The 17,500-nt window shown below is 37.6% G+C and overlaps 1 protein-coding gene and 1 long non-coding RNA gene across 3 annotated transcripts in view; both read left to right on the top strand.

Annotated features, from left to right (window-relative positions):
* The window catches only part of LOC133546085 (uncharacterized), a 424,415-nt gene that overhangs the window by 375,977 nt on the left and 30,938 nt on the right, over positions 1-17,500 (top strand). The window lies entirely within an intron of this gene.
* il17rd (interleukin 17 receptor D) overlaps positions 1-17,500 on the top strand; it is a 72,285-nt gene that overhangs the window by 23,847 nt on the left and 30,938 nt on the right. The window contains exons 2-3 of one of the 2 annotated variants that reach the window (XM_061891840.1): positions 1,038-1,092; positions 14,380-14,502. In XM_061891840.1, coding sequence (XP_061747824.1) covers positions 1,038-1,092; positions 14,380-14,502 — 178 coding nt within the window. The remainder of the gene's footprint in view (positions 1-1,037; positions 1,093-14,379; positions 14,503-17,500) is intronic. The other variant, XM_061891848.1, reaches the window with a different exon arrangement.

Below are 17,500 nucleotides of genomic sequence, written 5' to 3'. Positions count from 1 at the left end.
GATGGTTCGCTTCCCCTTTGGTCCGGATGACACTGTCAAATATTTCCAAAAACAATTTGAAACAGTAACTTTATTTAGTGACAGTGGGTTTCTCAAGTGTTCCTGAGCTCATGTGGTGATATCCTTTAGAGATTGTTGTCGGTTTTTGATATAGTGCCGTCTGAGGGATGGAAGGTCACGGTCATTCAATGTTGGTTTCCGGCCATGCTGCTTACGTGGAGTGATTTCTCCAGATTCTCTGAACCTTTTGATGATATTATGAACCGTCGATGTTGAAATCCCTTAATTTCTTTCAATTGCACTTTGAGAAAGGTTGTTCTTAAACTGTTTGACTATTTGCTCACGCAGTTGTGGACAAAGGGGTGTACCTCGCCCCATCCTTTCTTGTGAAAGACTGAGCAGTTTTTGGGAAGCTGTTTTTATACCCAATCATGGCACCCACCTGTTCCCAATTAGCCTGCACACCTGTGGGATGTTCCAAATAAGCGTTTGATGAGCATTCCTCAGCTTTGTTAGTATTTATTGCCACCTTTCTCAACTTCTTTGTCACGTGTTGCTGGCATCAAATTCTAAAGTTAATGATTATTTGCACAAAAAAAAAAATGTTTATCAGTTTGAACATCAAATATGTTGTCTTTGTATAGAAACAGGCTTTGTATATCAAAACAAAAAATAGCCCCTGCCTCGAAAGAAAATAATGTATGCCCTTCCAACTTTCCTTGGTGCTCTAAAATATGAACCCTCCTTTAAGGCAATACTTGCCATGACCTTAAAAAGTTAATATTCAAGGCAGTTGGAGGCTGCTTGAGTGTTGCTGGTACTGGGGAGCTGTGGTTCATTTAAGGACGTTGGTCACGGCAGAGTGGGAAAGGAAAGTGTGTCGTTGGCACAGTCATGCGGTTTCTCCGCATCTTGTTTGGGGCCACAATTGTGTAACTTGGCAATTTCCTTTTGCCACGATTCGATGTGTTTTGATGTCATGTAATGTGCGTATCTCTCTCTCTCTCTCTCTCTCTCTCTCTCTCTCTCTCTAACAGATGCTGTCTGCAGCAGATGCAAGTCGAAAGCTGGCCATCACACTCAGAAGCGACAGTGAGTTTTCAACCATTTCAACTACGTGTATTGTAGATTTGTGACAAGCCGAGAATGTAGTAAAACATTTTAATGTGATGAATATAATCATATTTATTTATAAAATTGATAGCTAACTAACTATCCATCCATTCATCCATCATCTTCCGCTTATCCGAGGTCGGGTTGCGGGGGCAGCAGCCTAAGCAGGGAAGCCCAGACTTCCCTCTCCCCAGCCACTTCGTCTAGCTCTTCCCGGGGGATCCCGAGGCGTTCCCAGGCCATCCGGGAGACATAGTCTCCCCAACGTGTCCTGGGTCTTCCCCGTGGAAGACGGGCCTCTCACTAACTAACTAGTCAATGGCAAATTAATGAAAAGTTCTTGATTAACAAATTCGAATAAAGTCAACAAAAATAGGTAGCAGGCAAAAGTAAAACTTACTTCAAGTGTCACCATCTATGACCCCCTCCCCATGTTCTCCGAAGACCCCGCAGCCCACACACCCTCCCCACCATCCCACCGCCCTCTGCTTCCTCCTCTTTTGTTCCTTTCATGGTACAAGTCAAGTTCCTCAGCCGTGGACGATCCTCGCAGCCGGCCTTTGTCCGTGACCATGAGCGAGAAGCAGTGGCATTGCCCATTGTGTGTATGCATGTGTGTGTGTGTGTGTATGCGTGTGTGTGTGTGTGTGTGTGTGTGTGTCGTCTTCAAATACCAATATGCATCTTGACCCTTTCATCCATATCTCTTGTGGCAAACACAAAAAAAGTGTTGTACTGTATTTTTCGGACTATAAGTCGCAGTTTTTTTCATAGTTTGGCCGGGGGTGCGACATATACTCCGGAGCGACTTATGTGCGAAATTAACACATTACCGTAAAATATCAAATAATATTATTTATCTAATTCGCGGAAGAGACGAAGAAAATGTCAGCAATCGTCACACACACGTCAACCAATAAGAATTCGGTGGGGGAGGGTCATGGGATGCTAACTGCTATATGCTGCTGCCGTAGCTATTAAAATGGATCATTTCATCGTTGGCGGTAACTTAGAAAAATTGAGAAGGGCTGAACAAAAATGGCAGCGAAAAGGAGATCATGTAGTGCAGATTACAAACTGGACGTAGTGAAATATGCAGCAGAAAAGGACAAGAGGAAGCGGCGCATACCTTTGGAGTTGGCAGAGTTGTTTAGAAGCGACATCGAGGAAGAAGATTTCATGGGATTTAGTGATTAGGAGTGACAGATAGTTTGGTAAAGTTATAGCATGTTCTATATGTTATAGTTATTTGAATGACTCTTACCATAATATGTTAGGTTAACATAGCAGTTGGTTATTTATGCCTCATATAACGTTCACTATTCTTTATGTATTTTAAATTGCCTTTCAAATGTCTATTCTTGGTGTTGGATTTTATCAAATAAATTTCCCCCAAAAATGTGATTTATACTCCAGCATACATCCATTGCTTTCGTCCTCTCCAAGGTTCTCATAGTCATCATTGTTACCAACGTTGGGTGTGAGTTTTCCTTGCCCTTATGTGGGCCAACCGAGATTGTCGTAGTGGTTTGTGTTGTGGTTTGTGCAGCCCTTTGAGACACTAGTGATTTAGGGCTATATAAGTAAAATAAATGATAAATGGGTTGTACTTGTATAGCGCTTTTCTACCTTCAAGGTACTCAAAGCGCTTTGACACTACTTCCACATTTACCCATTCACACACACATTCACACACTGATGGAGGGAGCTGCCATGCAAGGCGCCAACCAGCACCCATCAGGAGCAAGGGTGAAGTGTCTTGCTCAGGACACAACGGACGTGACGAGGTTGGTACTAGGTGGGAATTGAACCAGGGACGCTCGGGTTGCGCACGGCCACTCTTCCACTGCGCTACATTGATTGATTGATTGATTGATTGATTGATATATGTATTTTCCTTCTTTATTATGCATTTTCGGCCAGTGCGACCTATACTCGGGAACGACTTATAATCCGAAAAATATGGTATGTATTTGGGTAAATAATTAAATATTTATCAAATTGTACTATTATTTAATCTCTATTGTATGTATTTTTAAACAATATTATGTAATGTAAAGAATACATTATAAATTATATTATCCATCCATCCATCCATTTTGTACCACTTTTCCCGTTGTACTGTAAGTTAACTTGGCTTTTTATATGTCACTAAACCGGTTTACGTGGCCTAGTGGTCAGAGTGTCCGCCCTGAGATCGGTAGGTCGTGAGTTCAGACCCCGGCCGAGTCATACCAAGACTATAAAAATGGGAGCCATTACCTCCCTGCTTGGCACTCGGCATCAAGGGTGGGAATTGGGGGTTAAATCACCAAAAAGGATTCCCGGGCGCGGCCACTGCTGCTGCTCACTGCTCCCCTCACCTCCCAGGGGGTGATCTAGGGGATGGGTCAAATGCAGAGAATAACTTCGCCACACTTAGTGTGTGTGTGACAATCATTGCTACTTTAACTTTAAGTTTACACTGAATCTAAATCTGATTGTTTTGCCCTCAAGTGAGTAGTGACACGGATTAGATATTTTTTTGCCAGTCTGAATGCTCCAAAGTGCTTCAAATCTGATCTTTTCGCATCGGATTCAGGCCACTTCCGGAGGTAGTCCGAGTCCGATGGAAATAGGATCTTTTCAAATGTGACTGCAGTCTAAACGTCAATGCGACCTGAATGAGACTTTTACATCATCTTTGGTTGAGCTACGCTATTTCGTCCGCTTATCTGAGGGCGGGTCGCGGGGGCAGCAACCTAAGCAGAGAAGCCCAGATGTTCCTCTCCCCAGCCACTTGGTCCAGCTCTTTCTGGGGGATCCCGAGCCGGGAGACATAATCACGGGCCTCCTGCCGGTTGGACGTGCCCGAAACACCTCTAATCGAGGTCTCTGGTGTGGAGAACGGTGTTCAGAAACAGTGTTGAAGTCACTGCTAGGCATAACCAGAACAGGAATTGGAATACAAATAAGAGCGCTAGACAGGAATAAACCATAAACAACACAAAACCAGGGACAGTTTATATAGCATAATACATATAACTAGACACACTTGTGGTTTCATTTTCAGTTGCTCCAGGTTTGCTGTGAATCAAACTTCTTCACGGAGCTAAGTCTTTTAAGATTACCACCAATAGCACGCAGGTCAAGGGTCAGAGGTCGCTTTGAAACCATGACATCCTATGTCTTCCAGATGAAAGCAAACGTGCAGAAAGGCAGCAGTTTGAAGCCGCGGTGACGCTCGGAGGTGCTTTCACGTGACAGTCGCTCTTTGTGCAAAAGTACTGAGGTGTGTGTGTGTGTTCTTGTATTTCTGTCCTTCTTGAGATATCAACAAGGAAAAGTACCTTCCATATGAGGAGGTGTGAAGAAGTAAGGACATAAATCATGGTCCCAATACGGAAAACCATTGCATTTAAAGTTAAAAGTTAAAGTGCAAATGATTGTCACACACACACACTAGGTGTGGTGAAATTATTCCCTGCATTTGACCCATCACCCTTGATCACCCCCTGGGAGGTGAGGGGAGCAGTGAGCAGCAGCTGTGGCCGCGCCCGGGAATCCTTTATGGTGATTTAACCCCCAATTCCAACCCTTGATGCTGAGTGCCAAGCAGGGAGGTAATGGCTCCTATTTTTATAGTCTTTGGTATGACTCGGCCGGGGTTTGAACTCACAACCTACCCATCTCAGGGCGGACACTCTAACCACTAGGCCACTGAGTAGGTTGCACCCCTGTTGAAGAAATTTATCAAAATTAGGGTGGTCCCAGAGGAAGACAAAACTGTGTAGGTTCTAAAATTGGTCAACATATGAAATAACAAGTGTGTGTAAGATATTGAAATTTGCCCCCTTTGGCCAAAATTAATTTAAAAAAATATATATGTATATAGTGACTGTAATAATGAAGTAAATAATGAAGATTAAAACCATTTACAAACAAAAACTTCTAAACAAAATAAATGAACTTTTTTCTCACATATTAAATTATTCTTATAAAATTGGGAACAATTCTCATATTCTTTCTGTTTCGGTAATATTGCAATATTTTCTGGTAGAATTATTACTTTTTAATGTAAAATTATTACTACTTGATGCAAAATGGTGACATTTGTCATATAACACTCTGACTTTTATCACAATATTGCCAATTTTTTTGTTGTTGATGTAAAATACTGACATTTTCTGAGTAAAATGGTGACTTTTGCCATCATTTTGTCAAGTAAAATTACGATGATCATTATAGTATTGCCAACATTTTCAAGTTTTCGTATAAATTTGTGACTTGTCGACTAAAATGACGTCTCTTTTCATAAAATTACCAACATTTTAAGCTTTTCTTGTGAAATTAAGACTGCTATAGAGTAAAATTCAATCTTTTATTATAATATTGCACAAATGTTCACATTTTGACTTGCGTTGAGTAAAATTACAAATTTTATTTTAAAAATGCCAACATTATAAGTTTTACTTGTAAAATTGTGACCTTTTTCTTGTGAAGTTCCAACTTTTCACAGCAAGCTTTTTTTTATTTGCATAGTATGTGAATGTTGTCTGTCTGTCAAGGTTGCAACTTGTCCAGGGTGTACGACGCCTTCCGGCCGATTGTAGCTGAGATAGGCGCCAGCGCCCCCCGCAGCCCCAAAGGGAATAAGCGGTAGAAATGGATGGATATTGTAAATACATATAATTATATATTTAGAAAGGGTGGTCCTAAAGAGGTTAGCATCTGTCAGAGGTCTCAAGAAGGTAACAAATACAAGTGTGTGTGTGCGTGTGTGCGTGTGTGTGTGTGTGTGTGTGTGTGTGTCTGACACACTTCACTGCCTCCTTTCCCTCAAAGCCTCCAGCTGGTAGGACGGGGAATGTTTGCAGTGATGTCATGGAAGTGCGAAACAAAGGCACAGTGACCTTTGACCTCCCAGGACTGCATGGTCACAGATGATGAAACTGGGAATAACAAATGTATAATTATCCGTAGTAGGGATGTCCCGATCCAGGTTTTTGCACTTAGGATCCGATACTGATGTTGTTTTTGCACTTCCGATCCGATACCGATACTGGCCTATCCGAGCATGTATTAAAGTTTAAAGTTATTTGGCCTACTTAGTTGTCAGATTCATGTTGACAAGGGTTTTAGTACTCTTGATAACAACTAGCCAGCTGAATTAGGTGAGTTTGAATAATACACAATGGTTGGTAACAAGAAACTCACCTGTTTATTAAAGGATGAACAGAAAATAGACAAAATTATACATGACAAACAGAAATGGCATCATCAAACAGTAAAAAAAGTGACCAGTATAAAGTGCAAATAATGCTTTAAACATTATTTAAAAAAGCAAAACACTCAGACAACCTGAGTGGTATAAAATGTCTATAACTCAGCATCAATACTTGCTTTTGAACAAGTGTAAACTTAAAAAAAAAAAAAACAACTATTTACACCAGGGGTCGGGAACCTTTTTGGCTGAGAGAGCAATACAAGCCAAATATTTTTAAAAGTATTTCCGTGAGAGCCATATAATATTTTTTTTAAGACTGAATACAACTAAATGCATCATTATTTTGTAAGACCAACATTTTTAGAGTATAATGAGTCTCTTATTATTTTTAATAACACTGTTATTCTGAACCTAACCAACAAATAAAATACTTCTTACCATTAATGCGACATCTTGAACAGGTGCGGTAGAAACCGGATGGATGGATTTAAATGCATGAGAATGTTTTATATTTTGAACGTTATTTTTGACACTGTGATTACCAGCGGAATTATTCACTACTTATCGTGTTAAACAATGTCAGCTAAGCTTTATCTGAGAGCCAGGTGCAGTCATCAAAAGAGCCACATCTGGCTCTAGAGCCTTAGGTTCCCTACCCCTGATCTACACACTCCCCTCAATTGTTTTCCCCAGTCAGGGGGGGCAAACAATTGAAGTCCAAGCATAATGGGGAGATTCTTTCTAACAAAGACGAGCACTTGAAGATGCGCAGGTGTCCGCCTGCTCCTTTTGATTGATTGATTGATTGATTGATTGATTGATTGATTGATTGATTTATACTTTTATTAGTAGATTGCACAGTTCAGTACATATTCCGTACAATTGACCACTAAATGGTAACACCCGAATAAGTTTTTCAACTTGTTTAAGTCGGGGTCCACGTTGATCAATTCATGGTAAGGTCCTGTGTTCATCAATAATGAGTGAGGCTTTGCTAAAAAGCCTCTCACTCTCAAGAGTCATTAAAACGTCTTACAACTTTACCACCACGCTTGACTTTATGGTAGCATGTTTTGCACTCCACCTCTTCATCTTTTTCGTTTTGTAGGGTAAAATAATCCCACACAGCTGACATCTTTACCGGTAACTTTCACATGGCCGTCTTAACGGTTAGGACACAGACCTGTGGATGTGTTGACGGTTTGCTGGAAAATGCGGAACGGAAGTTAGGGAGCAGCAGAAAAGTGAAATGTATTTTTTAAATTGGTGCGTTGGAAAACACGGACCGGATTCTTTTAAAAAACTGGATCTGGATTGGCAATTTCCCATGCCTTGCCGATACGCATTTTTGGCAAATATCGGCGGCTGATCCGATCCAAATATCTGATCGGGACAACCCTAATCCGTAGTATAGATAAAGTGCAATTAGAAGTTAGCTATGGAATCATGATGGTGGTCACCAGATGCCAATACGCCCCCCTAGTGGCCACATCTTGGAAGTGAAGCTCTTTTTCATAAAAAAATAGTGTTAAAAAAAACAATAATGAGGAAGATAAGCCTTCGCTTGTTCTCCATGGTGCTGTCTCCCCCTCCTCTTCTCGCATAGAGGAGCGTTCTAAGGAAGAGGAAGAGGAGGATGAATGAGCAACCAGCTGTGACCTTCTCCTTGAGTCCTGAACATGACCCCCCGCCGTGCTTCTGGAGGCTTTAGGAAGCAGAGCAGTGACTCGTGTCGCATCCGCTGCTCTCCTGAAAGGTCCCTCCATCCTTCCTAAAATTCCTGGACACAATCCCATTTTCTCCTGCCCTCCTCCTCCTCCTCCTCCTCTTCTTCCATCAACAGTCAGAGCCAGTGAATCGTGTTAGCCCTCACTCCCTCTTCCATCATTCTTTGTCTTGAAAAATATCCTCGCAATACTTTCACAATAGCGATGTGGACCGCGGCATGGTCATCTATGTTAGCATTTCTTCCGGCGGGAAACAGAGCAAATAAATAATCTGTTCCAGGGTCAAACTGCGGCCATCTTAACTGCAAAGGCAAGGTTTTAATTCCTAAATGTCGCTCAAATGTAGGGCAATAGGATGTTGTCGATGACCTTAACTGTTCACGTAAAGCCAGGACAAAAACACTCGTTCTACTTTGATGGACTGAGTTGTCTCATAGATACACCTGCATGTTGTCTCAAACTGAACTTCTATTCAGTGGTGAGTCAATTCTGTATGTTTGTTATTTCGAATAGTTTCAGTTTGGTCGAGCAGCATTCAGAAGCCCATAGAGATAATGGCTCATTTGACGTTGCTTCAAACTCTTTCCCAGCAGGCACCAGACATTGAAACAACGTTGAGAACTTGTTGAATTAAGTCCTGACGCTGAGCAACTCAAACCTAACGTTGAAACAGGCTTTTTGATGACGTTTATTCAATGTCAGGTTGTGACGTTGAGTTGACCGTTGAAATTTGGTAATTTCTCAACCAGTATTTTACAACATTGAAACAAAACGCTTTTTGACAACGTTTAATTAATGTTGGGTTCTGATGATTATTTGATTATTGCCCAACCAATATTTTACAACATTGAAACAAGATGTTTTTTGACGTTTTTTAATGTCCGGTTCTGATGATATTTTGACCATTGAAATTTGGTAATTTTCCAAACAATATTTTACAACATTGAAACAACATGCCTTTTGACGTTTATTTAATATCTGGTTGTGACGTTGATTTGATCATTGAAATTTGGTCATTTCCCAACCAATGTTCTACAACACAAATACAACGTTGAAACAACATGCTTTTTGACGTTTATTCAATGTCGGGTTGTGACGTTGATTTGATTATTGAAATTTGGTAATTTTCCAAACAATATTTTACAACATTGAAACAACATGCCTTTTGACGTTTATTTAATATCTGGTTGTGACGTTGATTTGATCATTGAAATTTGGTCATTTCCCAACCAATGTTCTACAACACAAATACAACGTTGAAACAACATGCTTTTTGACGTTTATTCAATGTCGGGTTGTGACGTTGATTTGATTATTGAAATTTGGTAATTTTCCAAACAATATTTTACAACATTGAAACAACATGCTTTTGACGTTTATTCAATGTCGGGTTGTGACGTTGAGGTGACAGTTGAAATTTGGTCATTTCCCAATCAATATTTTACAACACAAATACAAAGTTGAAACAACATGCTTTTTGACGTTTATTCAATGTCAGGTTGTGACGTTGATTTGACCATTGAAATTTGGTCATTTTCCAAACGATAGTTTACAACATTGAAACAACATACTTTTTGACGATTATTTAATGTCCGGTTGTGACGTTGATTTGATTATTGAAATTTGGTCATTTCCCAATCATTATTCTTCAACACAAATACAACATTGAAACAACATGCTTTTTGACGTTTATTCAAAGTCAGGTTGTGACGTTGATTTGATCATTGAAATTTGGTCATTTCACAACCAATATTCTATAACACAAATACAATGTTGAAACAACATGCTTTTTGACGACATTTAATTAATGTTGGGTTGTGATGATTATTTGACTATTGAAATTTGGTCATTTCCCAACCAATATTTCCCAACACAAATACAACGTAGAAACAACATGCTTTTTGACGTTTATTCAATGTCCGGTTGTGACCTTGATTTGATCATTGAAATTTGGTCATTTCCCAACCAATATTCTATAACACAAATACAACATTGAAACAACATGCTTTTTGACGACATTTAATTAATGTTGGGTTCTGATGATATTTTGACCATTGAAATTTGGTCATTTCCCAACCGATATTTTACAACATTGAAACAACATGCTTTTTGACGTTTATTTAATATCCGGTTGTGACGTTGATTTGATCATTGAAATTTGGTCATTTCCCAAATGATATTTTACAACATTGAAACAACATACTTTTTGACGATTATTTAATGTCCGGTTGAGACGTTGATTTGATTATTGAAATTTGGTCATTTCCCAATCAATATTCTACAACACAAATACATCATTGAAACAACATGCTTTTTGACGTTTATTTAATATCCGGTTGTGACGTTGATTTGATCATTGAAATTTGGTCATTTCCCAAATGATATTTTACAACATTGAAACAACATACTTTTTGACGATTATTTAATGTCCGGTTGAGACGTTGATTTGATTATTGAAATTTGGTCATTTCCCAATCAATATTCTACAACACAAATACAACATTGAAACAACATGCTTTTTGACATTTATTCAATGTCAGGTTGTGACGTTGATTTGATCATTGAAATTTGGTCATTTCCCAACCAATATTCTACAACACAAATACAACATTGAAACAACATGCTTTTTGACGACATTTAATTAATGTTGGGTTCTGATGATATTTTGACCATTGAAATGTGGTCATTTCCCAACCAATATTTCACAACACAAATACAACATTGAAACAACTTCCTTTTGACGTTTATTCAATGTCAGGCTGTGACGTTGATTTGACCATTGAAATTTGGTCATTTTCCAAACGATAGTTTACAACATTGAAACAACATACTTTTTGACGATTATTTAATGTCCGGTTGTGACGTTGATTTGATTATTGAAATTTGGTCATTTCCCAATCATTATTCTTCAACACAAATACAACATTGAAACAACATGCTTTTTGACGTTTATTCAAAGTCAGGTTGTGACGTTGATTTGATCATTGAAATTTGGTCATTTCACAACCAATATTCTATAACACAAATACAATGTTGAAACAACATGCTTTTTGACGACATTTAATTAATGTTGGGTTGTGATGATTATTTGACTATTGAAATTTGGTCATTTCCCAACCAATATTTCCCAACACAAATACAACGTAGAAACAACATGCTTTTTGACGTTTATTCAATGTCCGGTTGTGACCTTGATTTGGTCATTTCCCAACCAATATTCTATAACACAAATACAACATTGAAACAACATGCTTTTTGACGACATTTAATTAATGTTGGGTTCTGATGATATTTTGACCATTGAAATTTGGTAATTTCCCAACCGATATTTTACAACATTGAAACAACATGCTTTTTGACGTTTATTTAATATCCGGTTGTGACGTTGATTTGATCATTGAAATTTGGTCATTTCCCAAATGATATTTTACAACATTGAAACAACATACTTTTTGACAATTATTTAATGTCCGGTTGAGACGTTGATTTGATTATTGAAATTTGGTCATTTCCCAATCAATATTCTACAACACAAATACATCATTGAAACAACATGCTTTTTGACATTTATTCAATGTCAGGTTGTGACGTTGATTTGATCATTGAAATTTGGTCATTTCCCAACCAATATTCTACAACACAAATACAACATTGAAACAACATGCTTTTTGACGACATTTAATTAATGTTGGGTTCTGATGATATTTTGACCATTGAAATGTGGTCATTTCACAACACAAATACAACATTGAAACAACTTCCTTTTGACGTTTATTCAATGTCAGGCTGTGATGTTGATTTGATCATTGAAATTTGGTCATTTCCCAACCAATATTCTACAACACAAATACAACATTGAAACAACATACCTTTTGACGATTATTTAATGTCCGGTTGTGACGTTGATTTGATTATTGAAATTTGGTCATTTCCCAACCAATATTTCACAACACAAATACAACATTGAAACAACTTCCTTTTGACGTTTATTCAATGTCAGGCTGTGATGTTGATTTGATCATTGAAATTTGGTCATTTCCCAACCAATATTCTACAACACAAATACAACATTGAAACAACATACCTTTTGACGATTATTTAATGTCCGGTTGTGACGTTGATTTGATTATTGAAATTTGGTCATTTCCCAACCAATATTCTATAACACAAATACAACATTGACACAACATGCTTTTTGACAACGTTATTCAATGTTGGGTTGTGACGTTGATTTGATCATTGAAATTTGTTCATTTCCCAATCAATATTCTGCAACACAAATACAATGTTGAAACAAAATGCTTTTTGACAACGTTTATTCAATGTCAGGTTGTGACGTTGATTTGACCATTGAAATTTGGTCATTTCCCAACCGATATTTTACAACATTGAAACAACATGCTTTTTGACGTTTATTTGATATCCGGTTGTGACGTTGATTTGATCATTGAAATTTGGTCATTTCCCAACCAATATTTCACAACACAAAAACAACGTTGAAACAACATGATTTTTGACAACGTTTAATTAATGTTGGGTTCTGATGGTTATTTGACCATAGAAATTTGGTCATTTCCCAACCAATATCTCACAGCACAAAAACAACGTTGAAACAACATGATTTTAAACGTTTATTCAATGTCAGGTTGTGACGTTGATTCGATCATTGAAATTTGATCCAACGTTAGACTTCAACGTTGTCTTAATGTACAAATATGACTATTTTTCAACATTGTTTCAAAGCCAGGACATGTACGTATAATCAACGTTGTATCAATGTCTTGTGCCTGCTGGGTCGCAGCTGTATTTGTAAAACAACGGCACTATTTAACTTCATATTGTAGCCGAACATCTTCTTTAAAGATGTACTGTTTGGAAAAACACTGGATTTTTCACTTTATATTAACACATACTTCAAACATTTTTTGTACGAATAAAAATAACTAAATAGCTGCTGACTTTTGATTTCAAAGCAAGTTATCCATCAATTTGTATGTACGTAAACAAATGTACTAATCAAATGCATAGGCCATTATACATTACTATTCATATATATATTCACTCTGAGGGTTGCCATGACTGCGATGTGGCCCAAAAGGAGTTTGACAACCCTGCGCCTAAAATATTAACACAAAACACGTTTTTATAGAACTTAATTATAGCTTTACTTGCAAGAATAAAATGTGAAATACAAAAAAAAAGAATAAGAAAATAATTAAATGACAGGTGAATATTTAACGTTACCTGTTGGCTAAGACGGTGATGAACGGACAGAGAAGAGGTAGTTTTTAGTCAATCAATCAATCAATTAATCAATGTTTATTTATATAGCCCCAAATCACAAATGTCTCAAAGGACTGCACAAATCATTACGACTATGACATCCTCGGAAGAACCACAAAAGGGCAAGGAAAACTCACACCCAGTGGGCAGGGAGAATTCACATCCATTAGGGCGCCAGTGACAATGCTGACTATGAGAAACCTTGGAGAGGACCTCAAATATGGGGCAACCCCCCCCCCCCCCCCCCCCCTCTAGGGGACCGAAAGCAATGGATGTCGAGCGGGTCTAACTTGATACTGTGAAAGTGCAATCCATAGTGGCTCCAACACAGCCGCGAGAGTTCAGTTCAAGCGGATCCAAGACAGCAACGAGAGTCCCGTCCACAGGAAACCATCTCAAGCGGAGGCGGATCAGCAGCGTAGAGATGTCCCCAACCGATACAGGCGAGCGGTCCATCCTGGGTCCCGACGAGCGGTCCATCCTGGGTCTCGACTCTGGACAGTACTTCATCCATGGTCATCGGACCGGACCCCCTCCACAAGGGAGGGGGGGACATAGGAGAAAAAAGAAAAGAAGCGGCAGATCAACTGGTCTAAAAAGGAGGTCTATTTAAAGGCTAGAGTATATAGATGAGTTTTAAGGTGAGACTTAAATGTCTTCTACTGAGGTAGCATCTCGAACTGTTACCGGGAGGGCATTCCAGAGTACTGGAGCCCGAACGGAAAACGCTCTATAGCCCGCAGACTTTTTTGGGGCTCTAGGAATCACTAATAAGCCGGAGTCTTTTGAACGCAGATTTCTTGCCGGGACATATGGTACAATACGGTCTGTCAAGCGTTTCTCACCTTCTTTATCTTTATGGGTATAAAAAAGTAGTCACGGGTGTGTGGGATTCTTTGTTTGGACGCCTGTTTTTGCGGAAGGATATACCAAATGGACTACTTTTGATTATGTTTCTATGTTTATGAATCATATGAAAAGCGGTATTGTTACCTTCCTGTGAGGAGACAATAAAGACTTTTATACTCTTTTTTTTTTCCCTCCAATCAGACTGCTCGTTAAACTACCCGCAAGGGAAACATGTCATCCATGAGGTTGCCAACGTCTCCTTCACTCATTTGGCCTGTGAGGACCAAGCCGGTGTGGTGGTCCACTGGTCGGCCAGTCCATTAGGTACGTGTCTGATTCGGTGCTTTTTTTTTTTTTTTTTAAAAAGGCCTTTCAAGGTACTTTTAAACTGGTTCATAACTTCTCTGGCAGGGGGCTCCCCTCGTCTCTTTTAATGCACAGCATAGGACACATAGCAAGAGTGGTCCTCAGGTCCTGTTGATCAAGGGCAGTAGCTCCACAGCCACAGATCCACTTTTAACCACTAATATCACAGTCAAAATGAAAGCTTGTTCCCATAGGCACCATAAACGGTTAATAATGTTTAGACAAAAGTGTATATTATATATACTATTATATATATAGTATTTATATAGGTGTCGTGTGTGTGTGTGTGTGTGTGTGTGTGTGTGTGTTTGCGTGCGTGTGCGTGCGCGTGCGTGCGTGCGTGCGTGCGATATGTGTATTTTGGGTATATGTATTTGATTATGTGTATGTATGTGTATATATATATGTATGTATGTATATGTGTATGTATATATATATATAAAATTGTATGTATGTGTGTGTATATATGTGTGTGTACATATAATATATGTAAGTGTGTGTGAATTTAAATGTATTATATATAGACAATATATAGCAGCAACCACTGAATTGAATTATATTATATATATTATTGTATTATATATTATATATATATATTGTATATGTATAGGGGGGGGACCTAATAAGTTTACTTCTTCCCACTCCCTTTTGAGCCAATCTTGACATCTACAAAAGATTAGTCACGTGTAATGTTTTCAATGTAGGTGTAAAAATAATGTATTTATATATTTCTTTTGTATTTTATGTCATTCTCTTTTTTTGTTTGCATGGCTCAAAATAAACCATTCATTCATTCATGGCCACTTTTTGCTCACTGATATTGTTGCCTTAGAGCAGGGGTGTCCAAACTTTTTCCACTGAGGGCCGCACACTGGAAAATCAAAGCAGGCGGGGGCCGTTTTTATATTATTTATTTTAAAAAGCAATAAAATATATGTATATAAAATATACATTTAGGCCTCCACTCAGTTATGATCCCGGGGACCCCAAAGGGTTTTGGTCCAAATGTTTTTAAAAAATGTGTCATTATTCAGTATAGCTTGTGTTTCCTATTTATTATTTATTATTTTACCAATTTTTTGTCTGGTTTTGTATTTACTCTGTATCATTCCGTGAGGTGTATATTATATTATTACTATTATTTTCTTGGTTGGGTTTATACTTTATGAAGTTTTGCACTTGTTGTGTTTTTCTTGTGTTTTTTGTTTTTGATTGTTTCATTACATTTGGATATATGTGTCGGCTTCAATGATATTCATGAAGTACGATCATGTATTATGTCAAAGGGGGCAGGAAATTATAAGATTTTCTTCATCCTGCTCCTTCTCAGGAATTGTGTGAATTTAAATTGTATAATTCTGATATCATTATTTATCGTTCTAAATGCACATCAATGAATGAGATAAATAAAAATGAAATGAAATTATTATTTTCATTATTATTCAAGTTTTAAATCTCTAGATCAGGGTTAGGGAACCTATGGCTCTAGAGCCAGATGTGGCTCTTTTTGATGACTGCATCTGGCTATCAGATAAATCTTAGATGACATTGCTTAACACGGTAAGTAATGAATAATTCCTCTGGTAATAACGTTCAAACTATAAAACATTCTCATGCATTTTAATCCATCCATTCGTTTTCTACCGCACCTGTTAAAAAATAACAATGTTATTAAAAAGAATTAGAGACTTATACTGTTGGTCTTACTTAAAAAATGCACACATTTAGTTGTATTCAGTGTTAAAAAAATATGATATGGCTCTCACGGAAATACATTTTAAAATGTTAAGCTTTCATGGCTCTCTCAGCCAAAAAGGTTCCCGACCGCTGCTCTACATCAACATTAGGAAAAAAAAATAGAAAAAACACAAAATATGCAATATTTTCACCCAAAAACTTTTTAGGTGGAACATTTTGAGATTATATAATAATTGGAGACTTAATTATGGATTTTGATTCATTATTATTTTTGGAGCAATGACACTTTAAAACAAATCACACTAAAATAATTGGGGATCCAAAAGTGTCCTACTCATTAAAGTGTTAAATATAAATTATACATTTTTTTTACTGTTTACTTTTAGCACAATAATCTTGAGATCAACTTCAGATATATCCGTCAATTTTAAGTTTTATTGTTGTTTGTTTTGTTTGTTTGTTTTAGGCCCTTCTTTAAAAAAACAGCTCAGTTTTTTTATATGACAAAACACAAAATATGCGACATTTTCCCCCAAAAATATTTCAAAGTGGAATATTTAAGGTGACGTAATCAGGGCCTTGAATAGGTCAATAATTCAAAATGACATTGATTTTGATTCATTATTATTTTTTTAAAGAAAGACACAGCCTGCATGGCAGCTTTGTGTTATTAGATTAAGCATTGCAACAATTTCTTGTTACATTTCACCTTTTTGCTCTTTTATACCACTTTTTATGTTTTTAATTTTTTTCAATTGTATTCTGAAAATGTGCCGTGAGGCCGTTAAAAAATGACCCGCGGGCCGCACTTTGGACACCCCTGCCATAGAGTGTGGCCCGCAGCCCATTTTGAAAACACTATTACCAAAAAATACCCCATAAAAATTAGAAATGAAGAGCAAGAAGAAAATGCTGCAATGTTGATACTAATAACACAAAGATGCAATGCAATGCTTTAAAATTATCATTGCTCAAAAAAAAAAAAAACTTATGTATAATTGACACATAGATCTCTAGTTGATGTAGATATTTAAATGTTGAAAGTAAAAATAATATTTATTGAAATATTTACTTCATGAGTGTGGGTCTTTTGGATAGTCGAGAAGTTAAGCCAGATTTTTGTCTTTAAACTGCCATTTTGTTTTGTTTTTAAATTAAACAATCCAACAAAATAATACACAATAATACCATAATAATACAATTCCAAAACCGGCCCAGCAACATTCAGAATAGCAATCAACAGAGTAATTGAGAGGAC

The sequence above is a fragment of the Nerophis ophidion genome, linkage group LG02, assembly GCF_033978795.1.
Source record: "Nerophis ophidion isolate RoL-2023_Sa linkage group LG02, RoL_Noph_v1.0, whole genome shotgun sequence".
NCBI classification, from domain to species: Eukaryota; Metazoa; Chordata; class Actinopteri; order Syngnathiformes; family Syngnathidae; genus Nerophis; species Nerophis ophidion.
Note: the sequence above shows the minus strand (reverse complement) of the source record. Positions and strands in the feature narration are given on the sequence as shown.